At 48.7% G+C, this 19,723-nt stretch overlaps 2 protein-coding genes across 3 annotated transcripts in view; one reads left to right on the forward strand and one right to left on the reverse strand.

The window, feature by feature from the left end:
• Nucleotides 1-404: 404 nt before the first annotated feature.
• LOC125167474 (60S ribosomal protein L38-like) lies at nt 405-18,705 on the reverse strand. Its single transcript, XM_047861618.1, has 4 exons — nt 18,696-18,705; nt 14,520-14,770; nt 12,936-12,946; nt 405-414 (listed from the first exon to the last, which is right to left on the reverse strand). Exons 1-2 carry the CDS (start codon nt 18,703-18,705, stop codon nt 14,535-14,537), a joined length of 246 nt encoding a protein of 81 aa, XP_047717574.1. The 3' UTR covers nt 405-414; nt 12,936-12,946; nt 14,520-14,534.
• KCNK13 (potassium two pore domain channel subfamily K member 13) overlaps nt 2,667-19,723 on the forward strand; it is a 108,672-nt gene continuing 91,615 nt past the window's right edge. Inside the window, exons 1-2 of one of the 2 annotated variants that reach the window (XM_047863967.1) lie at nt 2,667-2,959; nt 3,375-4,451. In XM_047863967.1, coding sequence (XP_047719923.1) covers nt 4,112-4,451 — 340 coding nt within the window. In that variant the 5' untranslated portion in view covers nt 2,667-2,959; nt 3,375-4,111. Of the gene's footprint in view, nt 2,960-3,255; nt 4,452-19,723 lie in introns of those variants that run through there. The other variant, XM_047863968.1, reaches the window with a different exon arrangement.

Raw genomic sequence — 19,723 nt, forward strand, 5'->3', positions numbered from 1 at the left:
AGCTACAAGCAATCTAAATACTGTAGCATTAGCATAAAGAGGGATGAAAAATGAACAAGATGCAGATTTCTGAAATAAATTCACACTTGTTTTTTTCAGCAAATGGCACTGGAATAACTGGATATCCATAAAAATAGAATGAACCTTAATTCTTGCCTCACACAATATAGAAACAAAATGGATCATAATCTGATTATAAAAGCTAAAACTATAATATTTCTGGGAGGAAAAATCCATGAAACCTATACACCCTTGAGGGAAGTGATGATTTCTTAATATAAAAAGAGCACCAAACATAAAAGAAATGATTGATAAATTGGATTCCACCAAAATTAAAAACATACCATCAGAAAACATCATTAAGGAAATAAACAGGCAAGCCATGGACTGACAAAATATTTGCAAGATGGGTATCTGAGGAGCACCTGGGTGGCTCAGTGGGTTGACCAGGTCTTAATCTTAGGGTCTTGAGTTCAAGACCCATGTTGGGCTCCTCACTGGATGTGAAGCTACTAAAAACAAAACAAAATAAAACAAAACAAAACAAAACAAAACAAAAAAAAGTATCTAAGAAAAGACTGATCTCCTACATATATATAAGGAATCCCTACACCTCAACAATAAAAAAGAGAAATCCATTTTTAAACAGATATTTAACAGATAACTTACAATATTTCAAGAAATATTTTCAGCATTAATATTCAACAGATAATTTACAAAGGCAGATATGCAAATGGCCATAAACACATTAAGAGAGCAGGCAAATGCAAATTACACCACAATGAGAGAGCACCGCACACCCACCAGTATGTTTAAAATCACAATGACTGATACTGCCAAATGTTTACAAGGATATGGAACATATGGAACTATTGTGCATTGTTGGTTAGTACAGCTACTTTGGAAAAATGTTAAGCAGTTTCATATAAAACGACACACCTCCCCTATGACCCAGCAGTTCCACTCCTAGGTATTTACCTAAGAGTTACAAAAACGGATCCACAAAAATTTGTACCAGAATGTTCCTAACAGTTTTAGGATAGCCAAGGAATTCTAATAGCCCCGGTTTCTATCAATAGGGGTATGAATATTCAAACAATAAAAATACTAGCAAGAAAAAGGAATAAATGACCGAGACATATATCATGGGAAGATCTCAAAAATAATAATGCTTTACGTAAAAGTATGGAAAGGTAGGATTCCATTTATAAATTTTCTTTTAATGTTTATTCATTTTTTTTTCAACGTTTATTTATTTTGGGGACAGAGAGAGGCAGAGCATGAACGGGGGAGGGGCAGAGAGAGAGAGGGAGACACAGAATCGGAAACAGGCTCCAGGCTCCGAGCCATCAGCCCAGAGCCCGACGCGGGGCTCGAGCTCACGGACCTCGAGATCGTGACCTGGCTGAAGTCGGACGCTTAACCGACTGCCACCCAGGCGCCCCTGTTTATTCATTTTTGAGAGACCGAGAGAGACAGAGCATGAGCGGGGAAGGGGCAGAAAGAAAGGGAGACACAGAATCTAAGGCAGGCTCCAAGCTCTGAGCTGTCAGCACAGAGCCCGACGCGGGGCTCGAGCTCACGAACTGTCCAAAGTCGGACGCTCAACAGACTGAGCCACCCAGGCACCCCGGTGGGATTCCATTTATATGAAGATCTAGAACAAGCAAAACTGAGTTCCATGAAGGCAAAACCAGTCCATGGTAGGGAAAAAAAAAAAAAAAAAAAAAAGAACAGTGATTTCTTCTGGAGGAATGTGGGTGGGGATTTGCTGAGAAAGAGCATATGGGGAACACTGACCTGTTGGTGACACTTGGTTGATAGGTTGGATAGACAGCTGTTTAATTTGAGCAGGTGTATGCATTTGTCAGAACTCATCTAACAGTACACTTAAGATCTGTGCATTTCACTGTATGTAAGTTTTACCCCACGAGAAAAAAAAAATCTGTAAATATTGAACTCTCCTTAATGATATGTAGGGAAAGGTACTGGCCAGCGTGGGGAGGTGGTTGCACGGACGTCTACAACTTACTCTGAAATGCATCCGAACGAGGTGGGTTGAAGGATAGAAAGAGGAATGGATAAATGATAAATCAAGTATGGTAAAACGTTCATTGTAAGAATCTAGGTGGTGGGTATATAAAAATCCTTTCAACCTTATGTTTGAAATTTTTCATAGTAAAATAGGGAGGGGAGTAATTGCCGGACTTTACACCTGGTTGTATACATGTCTCCATACTCACTACCACCTAAAGCTCTTGCCTCCAATAAGTTAAATAAAACAGGGGCATTCAGGAGTCGGTAACGGAACTGAGGGGATGGCAGATGTATTGGAATCCGGAGCTCTGTGTTTATTCTCCGCTCCTGGAGAGTTTAAGTGGGTGATGGGCGGACTCTGAGCTTGGGACTACTTTCTCGGGAGGCAGGGAACTTCTACTTAGTTTGAAGATGCCCACGCGTCCATTCCTCTCTGTATCCGTATTCACTCCCACATGCCAAGGGCTGGTGTTTCCGGAGGGGCAGTGTGTGGCTGAGTACACAGGTGTGGGCGAGACGTGTCTGGAGGAGACGGAGCGCCCCCTTCTGGCCCAAAAGGGGCCCACTCAAGCCCGCAAAGCACCCAACGTACCTCTTCAGCACCCACTCCCCGGATCTGCGCGCCCGGGGTGGGAGCGCTGCAGCCCCCGGGTGGGTGGGCCCGCCCAGAGCCCGCACCTGAAGTCGGAGACCAGGGAAGGGAGAGGCCCGGCGCGGCCGGGAGGCGGAGGCCGGGGTGGAGACGCTGCCGCCCGCAGCCGCGTGGCTCCACCTGTTGCAGCGTCGGAGCGAGCCAGCCAGGCAGGGCAGTGCCCGGCGTGGACCTCTGCTCCCAGCGCCGTTCTGCAGAGCAGAGCCGCGCCGAAGAGGGGACCTGAGGACAGTCCCGACAGAGCGGCGCGGAGGGGGCTCTCCCCGGGAGGTGAGAGTCCAGCGCAGAGGCTGCGCCGGCGTCCCCTGAAAGGCGAGGTCTCGGGGAGGGAGCCCCTGGCCCGTTTGCTGGGGAGCCTCGCCGCTGCTCTGCATGGGGTGGGGGAAGAACGCTCTGCGCTGCGCCCCGGCAGCACAAAATCTCTGGCGCTCACTGAGGCGGCCGAGGCCGGATGGAGAGGATGGAACTCTCCAGCCCCCGGTCCTCGGCCCCCTCTCCGGGAGCTGGGGCTGGCTAGGGACGCGCGCTTCACACCGGCGGAGCGGACACGTGGGATCGGAAGACGCCCCCGCGCCGGACCCAAGGGCGCATGGCCCGGGCAAGGAGAGGGAGGCTGCCCGGGGGAGATGCCCCTAACTTCCCTGGTCCGCTCATTCCAACCTCCTTTTCTGGTCTCCTCCTCCAGCCCGTCCGCCCGCCGGATGCCGCGCAGCGTGGGGGCCGGGCGCGGCGTAGGAACCCGTGGACCCCGCTCCGCGCAGTCCCTGGGGGTGCGCCCGCCGGGAACCTGCTCCGGTCTCTAAGCCCCGGCAGCCGGTGGGTAACTACCCAGAGGCCTGAGTCCCCGCGCCACGCAGCGACTGGCACGCAGCACCACGGATCCATCTGGGGAGGCACCACCGGCGCCGGCACACTGACACCCCGCGCCCTGGCCGTCGGCGGCTTGAGAAGCGATGGTTGAAGCGACGGAAACCGCCGGCCCCGAGACCTACGCCTCGGGAGAAATGCAAGTCCGCCCCAACTTGCGCTGAGGACGCGCCACACCCCCTCCCCAATCCGAGCCGAGCTGGGCGCGCGTCGGGTGGAAACAGCGCCCGCGTCCTCGTGCCAAGAAGAAGCGGACTGTGCCCCGGGTCACTCGGACCTTGAGCGTTTAGAACTCCAAGGCGTGTGGGGACGGAGGCGACAAAGCGGATTTGAAACCAGGAGTCGAGGCGGACGTGGGGAGCTGGTGCAGCAGCAGCGGCCGACGAGGCGGCGGCCTGGGGAGCCGCGCGGCCTGGGGGAGCGCCCAGCGGTCATGGGCGAGCCGGCCGTCGGGCGTCCGGGGGCGGGCTGAGCCGCGAGCTCCCGGGCGGCCCGGGCGAGAGTCGGCCCGCGGCCACGGCAGCCCAGCGCGGGACTGCCCCCGGGGGCCCGGCCATGGCCGGCCGGGGTTGCGGCTGCAGCTGCGGCCCGGGCCACCTGAACGAGGACAACGCGCGCTTCCTGCTGCTCGCCGCGCTCATCGTGCTCTACCTGCTGGGCGGCGCCGCCGTCTTCTCGGCGCTGGAGCTGGCGCACGAGCGCCAGGCCAAGCAGCGCTGGGAGGAGCGCCTGGCCAACTTCAGCCGCCGCCACAACCTGAGCCGCGAGGAGCTGCGCGGCTTCCTCCGCCACTACGAGGAGGCCACCGAGGCCGGCATCCGCGTGGACAGCGCCCGGCCGCGCTGGGACTTCACCGGCGCCTTCTACTTCGTGGGCACCGTCGTGTCCACCATAGGTAAGTGGGCGTCGCTGGGGGGCGGAGGGGCGGCCGGCCCCGCTGGCATTTCCCCGGCTGGCCGCTTCGCGGTCTTGGCGTCTTCCGCCTCCGCGCTCAGCCGGGCTGCACAGATGTGAGCTGTTGCCTGATCAACAGGTGGTGTTGCCTCCCCGCTTCTCCGAACGTGCTCCCCAGAGCACCTGCAGCCGCATCACCTAGGGGATGGTTAGAAATGCGGTCTCAGCCCCTCCCCAGACCTCCTGAGTCGGGGCCTGCTTGTTAGCACAGTTCGCGGGGTGGGGGAGGTTGAATGATTCTTGAATTGCTCTGAAGGGTTTTCAGCCTAGGTGAGGAGACAGAGCTTGAGTCCCTGTGATTTTAGGGGGAAAGCTTACAAATCGGAACAGGAAGCTAGCAACATGTATTGCCTTAGGACTCTGCGTGAGGCAAGGGTTAGTTGGGGGGGGGGGGGCACGAAATTAAAAAGATTGTCCGTGGCTTCACACTTACAGGGAGAAGAATGGGACTCACTACCAAATGGGAACCAGGGAGGCAAAAGTGCTAATGAGGATGGGAAGGAAGGCGGCGGGGTGACCTTCGGGTTGAACCAATTAGTGTTAGGTATGGTTTGGAGACTGAAGCGTTTTTGCACTCTAGAGGAGAAGAGAATTGCATTCGGGGGTTGCCCCATGAGCTACCTGATCTACATGGAGTAGTGGAAGGAAGGTCTCCTGGCTACAGGCATGAAGGGGGACCTTTACTGCCAAACTGAGGAGCTAGAACTTATCTAGAGGCAATTGGGAGCCATTGAGAGTTTTTGAGCAAGAGTGTGACAGGGCTATGGTCGGTTATGCCTTTATTCTCAGCAGAAGGAAAACGTTGGGCGTCTTTGTACCGCATCTCTGAAGACTGTTCACCTTTGAAGCATAATCGAGCGCGAAGGGGGTTGGGGAAGATAGTATCGGAATTCTGAGGAGAGGAGGGAGCTGAAGCGGATGAGGGGCTTTGAAAAATGACCCGCAAAGGTGGCAGCCGCCAGCCACCAGAGCCTGGGGAACAGCAGCAGGGTGCGTCGAGTGCTCTGTGGCTCTGGACCCTGTGCCGGGGAGGAGAGCTTGTCAGTGAGGCGGGGTGATAAGGCAAACTTGCTGGGAGCTCCCACGCATGGTTGTCTTAGGTCGATGTTCTGCCAGGAGCGGGAGCGCAAAGTATAACAGATCAGCCTCAGCCCTGATTAGTCCAGAAAGATTTCCCAGGGTTAGTCTAGAAAAGCCCAGGGTTTCAGCTGGGGAGTAGGAGGCAGGCCGGGGAGGATTGGCAGGGTGAGGGACACACGGGCTCTCTCTGAAGCACTTCGTGCTACACTGTCCCGCTCATAATCCCAGGCCCCTTCCACACCGGGCCCCTGCCCATCAGCAAGGATGTATGACACGACAGCTACAGGGTAGCAAGACATACTCTGGTAGCATTCTCTGTGATGATTAAAACACGTGCCCCCAGGGCGGGGGGTGGGGGAGCGGATAGAGAATACAAGTCATCACGGCTCTCTGTCCCAGCCCACAATCTCTGCCGGGCTCTCGTCGCAGAATTCCCTAAATCCCCCAGTGTGTCAACTCCTTTGTCTCTGAAGATGGTTCCAGAATTTCTGCGTAGAGAGGACTTGGGGTGAACAACCCGGCCGAGAAGTATTACTGTGGAGCTGACCTTGACTCTGTGTCCGCATAGCTAGTGCGGTGTTTTTATTCAGACTGACTCTTCATTTGGGATGGCTTGGGGAGAGATTGGGGAGCTAACTCCACCCCACGCACCACAAGCCACCCCTTGGCGCTCCCCGGGGACATAGAGATAGGAAGGAGCAGCTTGTATGTATAGACTGGTGAACGTTGGTGCCTTCGAAACTGAGAATGTCACGGACAGGTGGGCAGGTACGGACACAGGCTCTTGAGGGGCGATGACACAATGGAGCCTGTTGGAGCAGAAGGAAAACTGGACCAGGAGTCTGGAGTTGGAGCCATGGGTCCCGCCTCTTGGGCAAGTTTCTTACCCGTTCTGAGCCCCATGCTTCTCACCTGAGACATCTACAAAGTGGCCACCTTGGCATTGGCACATGTTAGCCATTGAGTAAATATTAGTTTCCGTCTCCTGCCCACTCCCTCTCCCTAACCCTGATCCTCCTGCAAGGGTTCTCAAGGGAGAATGAGCTCATGTAAGCGAATGTTCTTTACAAAGCCTGAAGTATGGGTTGTTGTTTTTTTTTTTTTTTTTTTTTACTTTCTCAATTCTAACATTTCCTCTTAGATTGTTTCATTAATTGCTTTCGTAATTACGGCACCTGCTACCCTTTATTAGGGTACATATTAGGCACATACTGTGATTATTATGTAAATATGTGATACAGCTAATTACTGCATTACACGTATGCTTAATTTCGATCGACACAACTCCATGAGGCAGGTATGACTGTGTTCTCGTTTTATAGACAAGGAGGCTTCACGTTCCTTGTAACATAAAGAAGAAAAAAAGGGAAACCATCTGCAGTGACATCACCCCAAGTTAATCATTGTTAACTGGCGCATTTCTTGCTTTTCGTTTGTCCAGTGCATACGCATATGTACATAGGTATTTTTTAAAATTGGGATCCTATTCAGTAAATCTTTTATCTTGCATTTAAGTGTAACATTACATGATGGGGTTTTTTGTTTGTTTGTTTTTTTCCTTGGGCTAAAATAGTTCCACCATGCTTTATTCTGCAAAGACTTTGAAGTATGCAAGAAAGCATACAGTGGAAGAATTTTTTAAAAATGTAAATAAAACTTCAGAACCAGGGTAAAGAAGAACAGAAATATGGAAAGCAAACGGATCTAGGAAAGTTGCTACAGGGGAGCTTTGTCTTCATGTAGGTTCCTTTCAGAAGCAGACACTGAGTCAAGAATTTGAGAGGATCGGCAGGTGCAGGGGACACAGGCAGGTGAAGGAGGAAGTGACCCAGAAAGGGAAGTCACCGTGGGGTCTGCTGTTAGGGCAGGAACCGTAGTTGGCTACTGGCACTCAATCCCAAGTGGAAGCTTGAAACAATGCAAAGCTCGTGGCCCAGAATGACCCTAGGTAAGGGTACCAGGGTATCTCTATACCCACACCTGTCGGGAATTGGTTAAAGTGGCTTGGAGAGCAGGGAGAGCACAAGAATAATTCTCAGGTAGGGATTTCCCCCACCATCTCAAAGTGGAGTGGTTTTTGCTTTTTTTTTTTTTTTTTGCTTTTTTTTTTTTTTCACTGAACTGGCGTAAAAAGATGAAACAATTAGCATTTCCTAAAAGTAAAAACCCTCTGGTTTCTTTCAGTTAGCAATGACAAGTACTAACGTAGGGCTTTCATAAAAGCAAAGCGGCATAAGGCCGACTTACAGATAATGGGGAAAACCTGTACTTTTGGCCTTTTTTTTTTTTTTTTTTTCCTTCGTGGGCAGCCCAAGGGCAGTCCTCTGACAAAGATACAGGCGCTGCCCATTTGAAGTCAGGCCTGAGTGCCCAGAAGTGGTAAAGGGGGTCCCAAGAGGTGTGGTCGGGGCATCAACAGTGACTGTTCAAGTTTGAAATCTGGCTGTAAGCTCCCCGGCGGCATCATGATCCATTCTGGAATTCTTATCAGAAAACAGGAAGCATCAACCTTATCCCAACACCTAATCCTCAAAAATGTTTCCCCTGGGGATTTTATATAGGCAACATTGCATAGGATAGTGGGTGATGTACACAAGCAAGCAACGTTTTCCTGAAAATGCAACAGAGGATTTCATGCACCGGTTGTCTGAGACCTTTGATTTAAAATTTTTTTTCAACGTTTTATTATTTATTTTTGGGACAGAGAGAGACAGAGCTTGAATGGGGGAGGGGCAGAGAGAGAGGGAGACACAGAATCGGAAACAGGCTCCAGGCTCGGAGCCATCAGCCCAGAGCCTGATGCGGGGCTCGAACTCCCGGACCCTGAGATCGTGACCTGGCTGAAGTCGGACGCTTAACCGACTGAGCCACCCAGGCGCCCCATGAGACCTTTGATTTAAAAGTCAGAGCAGGGGCGCCTGGGTGGCTCAGTCGGTTAAGCGTCCGACTTCGGCTCAGGTCACGATCTCGCGGTATGTGAGTTCGAGTCCCGCATCGGGCTCTGTGCTGACAGCTCAGAGCCTGGAGCCTGTTTCCGATTCTGTGTCTCCCTCTCTCTGACCCTCCCCCGTTCATGCTCTGTCTCTCTCTGTCTCAAAAATAAACGTTAAAAACATTTTTAAAAAAGAATTATTTATTATAGCCAAAAGGTGGAAACAACCCAAGTGTTTGTCAACAGATGAATGGATAAACACAATGTGGTAGGAACACACGATGGAATACTATTCAGCCAGGAAAAGGAATGGAATTTTGATGTATGCTACAACACAGGTGGACCTTGAAAACATTATACTTAGTGAAATAAGCCAGACACAGACGGACACATGTTATATAATTCCACTCATATGAGGTACCCGGAGTAGGGAAATTCCATAGGAATGGAAGATAGGACAGAAGTTACCAGAGGCTGGGGGAAGAAGGGAAGGGTTTTTTATGGAGAGGGCCTTTCTGTTGGGGACCGTGATGGCTAAAAAACAGAGTGAATGTATTTAATGCCATTTGATTATACACTTAAATGAATAGGTAAATATTATGTATGTATGTTTAAAAAGAGCAGACTATGGGGCGCCTGGGTGGCGCAGTCGGTTAAGCATCCGACTTCAGCCAGGTCACGATCTCGCGGTCCGTGAGTTCGAGCCCCGCATCGGGCTCTGGGCTGATGGCTCGGAGCCTGGAGCCTGTTTCCGATTCTGTGTCTCCCTCTCTCTCTGCCCCTCCCCCGTTCATGCTCTGTCTCTCTCTGTCCCAAAAATAAATAAACGTTGAAAAAAAAAAATTTAAAAAAAAAAAAAAGAGCAGACTATGAAAACACAACTCGGGGATGTTGATTCTGAAAGAGGCTGGTGATCAGATTGAAACAAGAACAAATCCGAAGTACTCAGAGAAGTAGGGTGACCGTGTATCCTCAACATAATCTTCTATAAATATCTTTTCTCTCGAACAGACTTTTGTTAGGAGTTTGTGTCTATATTTGCTGTGTATTTATAACTCAGCTTCTCTCCAGAAAGGACTTGAGGTCATTTGCCTATGATATGGTCGGGGTAGCCTTAGGTTTTAGGTTATCCCCAAATCTCAGCAACTTAGCACAACGGGAGTTTACTTCTTACTCTCACCAGGCTCCCTGGGGTGTGGTGACTGCCCAGACTGGTCCTCTGTGCGCCCCGTGGTCCAGGTTTCCTTTATGTCGTGACTCTTCTTCATTAGCTCATGCTTGCAGGACTGCCCAGGAAGGGGAAGGAAAGGCTGAAGTGTGGAGTACCAGCAACTCAGTGGTCACCACCTGGAAGTGACACAAGTCCCCTCCACACAAATTTCATTGACCAAATCAAATCACAGGGCCACACCCAACTTCAAGGACTCGGGGAACCACACTACTCCCCTGAGTCCGGAAGTGGATAAGACTCGATATTGGTGGACAGCCCAGATGCCTACCACCCATCCATACGTACAGCGCACTAGCAATGGAGGGTGATGGATTTAACACACTGGGGAGATGAGAACACGTGAGTGGGAGAGTCGAGCTGAGCCGTATTGTTAATACGCAGAGGTTTAGGTCAAAAGGACCTGCGTTATTGCCAGAAGTGAGCCCCACGTTTGGCTCTGAGCTTCCAGTTGTCAAAATAAAGAGACAAAGACAACCGTTAAATGGTTCCTCTTCTCCAGGCTGGCTGTTTGGAAAACACCCAACTTTTTTTTAGCCGCGAATGAAATTTTTCTCGCAGATGGTCATGAATGGGAGTAGGTATTGTGATGAGTCATCCTCTCCACAGCTTTTAGCCTGTAAATATGAAAGAGAAGTGTGTGCTCCTGCGTGGCATAGGACCCCTCAAGGCAAGGTGCAATTCAGCAAAAGCCCTTCTGCCAAACTCAGAAGCCACGCAAGGCAGGCACAGCAGCTCCCCGTGGTGTGGCCCAGTAAGGACGTTTAGAATTCTCTACTGGCAGTTCCCAAGCTTTGCCGTCTACAAGAACTCACGTGAGGGGAGTATGGTGCATGTTAAAATGTAGGTGTTTGGGCCCCTCTCTCGGAGCTGCTCATGCAGTGGGTCTGCATTTTAAGAAACTTCCCCAGATGGCTGTGATGTAGGCGGTACAGGGAGTACTTGAGGCCCGTTTGATGGGAGTGGGCATACGGTTGAAGACTGACACTTCCCTCCGGGGATCCTTGCTGTTCTGAGAGTGGTTGATGGAACCCGTGGTATCGGCATCATCCCGGACCTTGTTAGAAGTGCACATGAAAGTTTGAGAGCTCTGAGGTCCGGACGGCTGTGGTTTGGGGATGTTGCTGACTGGGGCAAGGCCCCCTGTGCTTCAGAGCATAGACAAACTGGTGGCCGGGCTGGAGTGGAGAGGAGGTGAGATGTGCTCGGTTCTTGTCTTGGTGGACCTCCTCACCAGCTGGTAGTTAAGTACTCGAGGAGCAAGCTGATTTAGCCCAGAGCAGCCTGTCCAGATGCAGGGATGCTCTGGCTTGGGCTAAGAAGGGGAACATGGCTTGTGCCCGTCTGGGAGGCTCTGGCAGAGACCGGCCAAGCCCCGCTTCCGGGGTGTAACACTCAAGGTAGATTTCCAGATTTGCAACAACGGTCGTATTCATTTCAGTCTAACAGAAATAATTACGCTGGCACCCCTTTCTGGCCCTGGCTGTGGCTTGTGACAGGCGCTCCTATAGCAGCATCCTACAAGGCTCGTGGGGCTCAGGAGCTGGGCTGACAAGTTTGTGATGTGGCCTGGTCAGTATGCAAAGCTACGTGGTGCTGAACTGAATTTTGTTTCTGGGATCTGTTTTTTTTTTTTTCCCTACATGGGAACAAAGTTGAAGAAAGAGCTTTTGCAATCAAGTTATATCCGGTTCAAACAAAATATTGAGAAACACCATTCTGCAGTATAAAGCTACAAACTGACATCACGAACAGGCATTCAGCAAGAATAAAAACATCTCGGGGCGCCTAGGTGGCTCAGTCAGTTAAGCATCTGACTTCAGCTCAGGTCGTAATCTCGGGATTGAGCCCAGCGTCAGGCTGTCTGCTGTCGGTGCAGAACCTGCTTTGGATCCTCTGTCCCCCTCTCTCTGTCCCTCCCCACCCCCCAGCCTCAAAAATAAATCAACATTAAAACGTTGGGGAGGGGCACCTGGGTGACTCTGTTGGTTAGGTGTCTGACTCTTGATTTCAGCTCAGGTCGTGATCCCAGGGTTGTGGGATTGAGCCCCGTGTCAGGCTCTGTGCGGAGCATGGAGCCTGTTTAGGATTCTCTCTCTCCCTATCTCTGCCCCTCCCCCACTCGCTCTTTGTCTCTCTCTTTCAAAATAAATAAACTTCAAAAAAACAAAACAAAAACAGTAAAAAATTAAAATTTTGGGGAAAGGTACATCTTCAGGTCACGGAAATAGATCATATTTTGTATCTGATTGTTTTCCATACGGCCATTTTTTCCCATATGACTTGAGCATATTGTTGTAATTTGGTAAAAATGAATCTCATAATTAGAGTTTCTTTGTACACTAAAGATGATTAGTTTTAAGTGCTTATTAAAAACACTTATAGTTCATCTTCCCTAAATGAGCCAGCGAATTCTTCTCCTGTGTTGCCATCGGGAACGAGGGGGGTGGTGTCATGTTAATCATCGTATATGTGTGCTTTAGATTTTTAGGATTTTGGCCCTTTGTGGTGTTTGTGCCATACTTTCCACCCACTTCTGTTTTCTGTTCAGCATCTATTAGATTTAGAAACGCTTTTTAATTTCTGTGCAGTTTTATGCTTCCTCGCGGTGTCTTCCATTGTGGTTGTGCTTAGAAAATACCTTTCCATCCAGATCGTATAAGAGGGCTTGTTTCTGTTCGGTACTTTCCCAAGTGCTCCCCACCCCACGCCATAGCAGTAGCTTTCGAAGCGTTTTACTGTATGGTCCCATTGAACAGTGACGGTGCATGGTGACACCTTGTTTAAGGAGTGGTGGTGCCTGGCGACGGGGAAAGAGGGAGGGGGGGGGCGTGGCTTAGGCGATTGCATTCACCCAGGATTGATGAGAGGATCATCTCTCTCGGGAGCTAGCTTCTAAAACTTCATGAAGAAGCTCACCTGTGAACGCTGTCCGTCCTGTGAATGCCGGGCTGTTTCAGTTATTTGTTTCCTTCTTGGAAAACTTCAGGATCTTGGAATGGGAGCTCTGTTGCAGGACATCCCTCTCAGTCTCCCCTGTGCACACGCTGGCTCGTCCACAGACGTGCTAATCTCAGCTGGTTTCACCAAATTCTTCTCCTATGGAGCATGGTGCCTTCTCCATCTTTTGTCCTGGATGCCATCCTGTTCTCTCCCCGCCACCCCCCCCCCATAGTTTTCTCCACAAGAGACAGATCTGGTGTGAATGTAACCCGAATAATTCTTGCACCCCTTGGGGCCCCAAGGGTGGTGTGCCATTCAAAGAAGCATGGTCAATTAGCCCAAAGTAATGAGAAAGTAAATTCAGTTTTTGCTTGCATATCTCCAAAGAATCTTTTTTTAAAAAAATGTTTACTTTTTTTAAAAAAATTTTTTTTTTCAATGTTTATTTATTTTTGGGACTGATAGAGACAGAGCATGAACGGGGGAGGGGCAGAGAGAGAGGGAGACACAGAATCAGAAACAGGCTCCAGGCTCCGAGCCATCAGCCCAGAGCCCGACGCGGGGCTCGAACTCACGGACCGCGAGATCGTGACCTGGCTGAAGTCGGACGCTTAACCGACTGCGCCACCCAGGCGCCCCAAAAAATGTTTACTTTTGAGAGAGAGAGCGAGTGAGCACGGATGCATGCATGGGTGCGCACACACACCCTGGCACACACCCACCCACAAGTGGGGGAGGGGTAGGAGAGAAGGGGACAGAGCGTCTGAAGCTGGCTCTGAAGAAGGATCTGAAGCGAGCTCTGCACTGAGAGCCCAACGCGGGGCTCGAGCTCACAAACCCTGAGATCATGACCTGAGCCAAAGTCGGACATTTAACCGACGGAGCCACCCAGGCGCCCCTCTCCAAAGAATCTTAGAGTCTCCCATTTATAACAGAGGAATGTTTGGGGCGCCTGGGTGGCTTAGTCGATTAAGTGTCCGACTTCGGCTCAGATCATGATCTCACAGTCTGTGGGTTCGAGCCCCGCGTCGGGCTCTGTGCTGACAGCTCGGAGCCCGGAGCCTGCTTCGGATTCTGTGTCTCCTTCTCTCTCTGCCCCTCCCCTTCTTGTGCTCTCTCTCTGTCTCTCAAAAAGAAATAAACGTAAATTAAAAAAAACAGTACTTATAACAGAGGAATGTTCTTTTTCTTCTCTCATAGTCTCCCATATGTCACAGGAGTTCTGCGGCGTCTTATCTCGGGTTCTCTCAGCCGGCCTGCCCCTCCGCACCCCCCTCCCCCATCTCTCTCCGTTCTCTGTCATCGTAAGTGACTTCACCTCTCCAACCTGTTGTAGCTTTTTCTCATTCAGCTTCTCATTCAGCCTGTTACCGGGTCTCGCCACAGGGAGAAATGGCCCGGGGGCCGGCCCAGCGAGCAGCATCCCGTCCCTTAGGCCGCTGGTGAGAAGAGCAGGGCAAGACTGTGGTCACCGTGCACTAGTGACTTTACACATGGGGACACTCTCAGCTTGCACAGGAGGACATTACCGTAGCCAGAAGCACACAGTTCACTGAGGACAGCGGGGGACGCGCCTCGTCAAGCGGTGTCTCCATCACGAAGTGGCTCTCCTTTTACCCTCCAGTCTTCCGCCTCCTTCAGTTCAGCGTATCTGGATTCCTAGATCGAATCACTTTTCTGAAGGGTCGCACCGTTAGCATACCCCCTGCATCTGTAGACGCTTAAGTGCTCAAATTCTGTTGTCCCCATTCTCTGATCACCACTCCTGCCCTCCGTCTCTCTTGTTTTTCTTTTTTAAGAATTTTAAAAACTTGAATACGGTTCACATCAGTGTGCCGGGTTCATTTCAGCTCCTTTACTGCCAAACCTGGGGGCAGGGACCGCTTCAGTTTCTCTGCCTTCTCTTTGTCTGTGATGACCAAAGTGTAAAGGTATCTGCTGCATCGGGCTTTAAACTTCACGTTATCCTTATTTTTCTTGATCTTGACGGACTTGGCGTCCTTCCGCCCGGCCGTGAGCAGGAAGTCCTTGATTTCTTCAGCTTTGCGAGCGTGTGGCAGGCAGTGCCCAAGAGACACTCGCGGCAAGTGGCAAGAAGGGAGGACGGAAAAGAGCGAGACTTTCCGTCCGTATCTCTTCTATTGATCACCTCTCCTTAAAGGGAAACCCTGTGGTCAGTGAACCCAGGGGCCAGGCCACGAATGACAACGAGTGTCACTTGGGGTGTGGGCCATCAGGGGACAGCGGGGCCTGTGTTCTCAAAGGCATTTGGATTCTCACTGTGAAACAGCCTTGGCCTGGCCAGGCGGGTCTGATGATGGCTTAACTCAAGAGTTTGAGCCTCCCAGGTGGAATTTTGGCCATCTGTGAGTTCTGGCTTCTTTCCCTTTGGAAGCAAGACAGACAAGAAGCTCTGAACCCTTTTTAGTCAGTAGTGGCGTCTGGATTTCACAGTTCACTCGAGTACCTGTTTGTGTAGGACGCTTGATCAGCAGTGACAGTGAGCCTAGCATATTAGCTGTTTCATCACGTGCCCTCTAATTTCTAAAAGGACTTGGGGCAGTTATATTCCCCTGTGATCCTCAAGTCTACACTGAAGTGTTGTAATCTAGAAGTACATACTATTCTGTTTTCTTTCTTTTACATTATTTACTATACACTTTCTCAAGAATTTCCTGTGTTCTGATTGATGTAGAATGGTTTATTTAACAATCCTCAAATTGGCGGATTTGGGTGATATAGGGTTTTTAATCTTGTGTATCATAAGATTTATGAAATGTATTGAGTGCTTACCATCGGTTAAACAGAGCACACGTCTTTATATATGTTTTATTTCTTTTAAAAAAATTAAAAAAAAATTTTTTTTTAACGTTTATTTATTTATTTTGGGACAGAGAGAGACAGAGCATGAACGGGGGAGGGGCAGGGAGAGAGGGAGACACAGAATCAGAAACAGGCTCCAGGCTCTGAGCCATCAGCCCAGAGCCTGACACGAGACTCGAACTCACAGACCGCGAGATCGTGACCTGGCTGAAGTCGGACGCTTAACCGACTGCGCCACCAAGGCACCCCTAAAAAATTTTTTTTAATGTTTATTTTTGAGAGAGAGAGAGAGAGAGAGAGAGAGAGAGAGAGAGAGAATGAGTGGGGGAGGGACACAGAGAGAGGGAGACACAGAATCCGAAGCAGGCTCCAGGCTCTAAGCCGTCAGCACAGAGCCCGACGCAGGGCTCAGACCCACAAACTGTGAGATCGTGACCTGAGCCGAAGTCAGATGCTCAACTGACCTGAGCCACCCAGGCGCCCCTATATATGTTTATTTCTTATAACAGCCCCAGGAGGGTAAGTGCTATTAATATTCTCATGTGATTGACCATGATGCTGAGGCCCCCAGAGAGCTTCTGTGTAGCGTCTGAAGTTGCCTAGCTGGAAGAGGTCTGGAGGCTCCCTTCAAAGGTTCCACTTTGAACCACTACTGCTTTGCCATTTCTTTCTTTCGGGCCCTTGTTGTGGGAAGAATTGCCAGCCAAAGATCCTGTGACCTCTTTCTTCAGTTGTGATGGTCCTTGGGTTGACTTAGGATAATATAGGAAGACAGAAATGGTCTGGCTAGCAGAATCTCAGGAGAATATCTGTGGTTCCATGGGTAAAAGGTTTGGGTAATGCCCATCGTGCCTCCCAGGAGTCCACGTAAGTGGAGATTTCTACCTCCTGTTGCAGTTCATGCTTCTCTGGAACTTGTGACCTTGTTCAGTCCGTCACCTTGACAACCGATGTGCGTTGAATGTTCCTGCCCCCAGGACTCTCATCTCCAATTCTTCTGTATTTGATCCAGGAGTCACTTCCTGACTCTGCCTGTGAGCTCTTGGCCAATTCACAGCAAGCTTTTCTGTGTCTTGGGTCTCCCTCGTGTTAAGCATCTGATGAAGATCACAAGGCATTGATCTTACATTACAAGGCGGTGGTTTTCACGCTGTGTTCCAAGGGGCCCATGGGGTTCTCCATGGTATCTTAAGAGCTATCCTGAGATCGGAGGGGACCCCTCAAGTTTTTATCTCTGTTGTATATATTTAATTATATATGCCCCAAATATTTATCTTGATCTGCTATCTTTTTATTGACTATTACATTTGGGGCATGCAGAAAAGGTTTTTATATAGCCAAATATGTATGCTCAGTTTGACTGGCAACTTTTTCTATGGTTTTTCATCAAGTCAGATCCTCTCTGTGGTTGAGATAAATATTCTTATCCATTCTTTGTTTAGCTCTAACTCATTTCAAATGTTATTCAAAAAGATTGCTTTTTAAATGGTTTTGTGTGGTTGACTATATAATTATGATTTGATTTATTTCTAAAATTATCACACAATGATTTGAGAATGTGCATTTTCCAGAATTCTCTTTTCTGTTTTGAGTGTTTCTTTGTATCCTGGTATCTGTATGTGTTTCAGCTGGCTTTGCTCTTAGGTTTACAGAATTTCGGAGCAGGAGGGAACATCATCCCCGAACACCCTCCAGACCTAGTAAACACACCCAAAATAACATTTCAGTGTGTGTTTCGGGCATATAAATTCAGAATTATTGATGTCATCACTCACATAACTTTTGTTATTACTCATATCTTTGTTTAGCTCTTCATGCTTTATATGCTAATATCTATTTTTAAACATAGATATGATTAAGTTCCTGTATTATGTTAGCAGATATTTGCTGACTTTTAGACCATCTCTTTAGTTGTGATTTTTAATATATTTTTAAGTAAAGTACTTAATACTTTTTTTTTTTTAACCAGTTTTAGATTTTTCTTTTTGCAGGGGAATTTGGCACATTTAGTATTTGGTCTCATATGTAATTATCCTTTTTTGTTGTTGTTCTTTTTTTCTCTTATTTTTCTGTTCTCTCTTTTTTTAAAGCTTATTTACTTAGAGAAAAAGAGAGACACCGCATGCAGAAGGGACAGAGAGAGAGGGAGAGAGAGAATCCCAAGTAGGCTCCCCCCTGTCAGCGTGGAACCTGATGCAGGGCTCAAACTCACAAGCTCTGAGATCATAACCTGAGCTGAAGTTGGTCACTTAACTGACTAAGCTACCCAGGCACCCCTGTTCTCTTTTATTTATTGTTTTAATTTTTTTTAATGTTTATTTTTGAGAGAGAGAAAGTGAGCGAGAGAGAGTGTGTGAGCAGGGGAGGGGCAGATAGGGAGACAGAATCTGAAGCAGGCTCCAGGCTCCGCACTGTAAGCACAGATCCCTACGTGGGGCTTGAACCCACAAACCGTGAGATCATGACCTGAGCCGAAGTCGGACGCTTAACTGACTGAGCCACGCAGGTGCCCCTGTTCTCTTTTCAATGCTATACCTTTCTATTACAGTGGATTGGGTATTCTTTTTTTTTTTTTTAATGTTTATTTATTTTTTTTTTTTTGAAAGAGAGAGAGAATCCCAAGCAGGCTCCACACTGTCAGTGCAGAGCCTGGTTCGAGGCTCAACTCACAAACGATGAGATCATGACTTAAGCCAAAATCAAGAGTCAGAAGCTTAACTGACTAAGCCACCCAGACATCCCGCGTATTCTTTTTGTCATTTTTAAGTGTGATCAGAATGAAATCTTATCTAAACTTCCTAGGGGTAAAAACAATTTCTGCCATTATTTTTCATGTTTCTAAATAAAATTAAGACCCTTTTCTCTGAATGATATTGAATGTTGAGTCTTGTGCGCTCGAGTTCAGCTCTAGTCCCTCAACTGCCTTGTCTCCCAGGTTCCCTGTTTTGGTACCTTGTTCTCTGGAAACACTTTTTAAGATTACTTTTTTTTTTTTTTAAACCTGGGAACCTGCCTTGTGTCATGGCATCTGATAGCTGAGAGCACACCGCCGCCATAATCTTTTTCTCCTTAGTGATCCTTCGCGAATCTCTTTCTGACTTTCCGATCTCTTCCTCTTCGTCCAGTCAATTCTTTCTTCTCCTGCCTCTGGACCTTTTAGGCTTTGGATGATCATGTACGTGACACCATGGCGCATTCTTAAGCCTTGCTTCTGCTTCCAAATGGAGAGCGAAGGCAAGATGTCTAATTGTTTGAGAACCTCTGTTGTTCCGTTTGCCATTCTGCCTGTACGGATTCACATTCCCACCGGCAGTGCACAGAGGTTCCCCTTTCTCCACGTCCTTGCCACCAGTCATTCTTTCTTGTTTTGAGAATAGCCCTTCTGAAAGGGTATGAGGTGATGTCTTGTGGTTTCGGTTTGTATTTTCCCTGTGGCCAGTGATGTGGAGCCCCTGTTCATGCACCAGTTGGCCATCTGTATGTTTGTCTTTGGAAAAATGTTCAGCTCCTCTGCCCATTTTTAAATCAGATTGCTTGTTTGTTTGCTATTGAGTCGTATGCATTCCTTATATATTGTGGATATTAATCCCTTGTCAGCTCTGTGACTCGCAAATCCCTTCTCCCACGCAGGAGGCTGCCTTTTCCTGGTCGCTTTCACTGTGCCCAGGCTGTTTACAGTTTCATTCAGTCCCACTTTTTTAGTTTTGTTTTTCTAGCTTTTGCTTTGGATGGTTTCTAACTCTATTCTCTCTTTTCTCCCAAGGTAGGTTTTTTTCATCCAGTGTTACTCATTTGTGGGGTTCTTGTTTTCTTAATTTCCCTGGGTATTTCCTATAAGCCACTTTCAGTCCCAACAGAATCTTGAAACCTTTCTTTGGGACCTAACACTTAAAAACCGAGTTTGTGCTACTCCTCGCATTGTCCTCACTATGGCCTGTTTTATTAATTTTGGGCTGTGGATATTTTCTGCTCCAGATGTTCTGTCTCTGGTGTTTGGTAGGGAAGCATGCTATCCCATTTCTTGGCCTGCTGTATTTTTAGACTTAGTTTCTTTCATTGAACAGCCCGTGACCTAATACCCAACACCTGTGAGAAGAAAGGTGTTCAAGGCCTGCTTTGACCACACAGGGATATGCTGTGTTGCATGTCGTGAGATGACGGATGGAAACGGAATTCAGGGAATTGATCCCTGAAAGGAACCACCATC

Source organism: Prionailurus viverrinus, chromosome B3, assembly GCF_022837055.1.
Source record: "Prionailurus viverrinus isolate Anna chromosome B3, UM_Priviv_1.0, whole genome shotgun sequence".
NCBI classification, from domain to species: domain Eukaryota; kingdom Metazoa; phylum Chordata; class Mammalia; order Carnivora; family Felidae; genus Prionailurus; species Prionailurus viverrinus.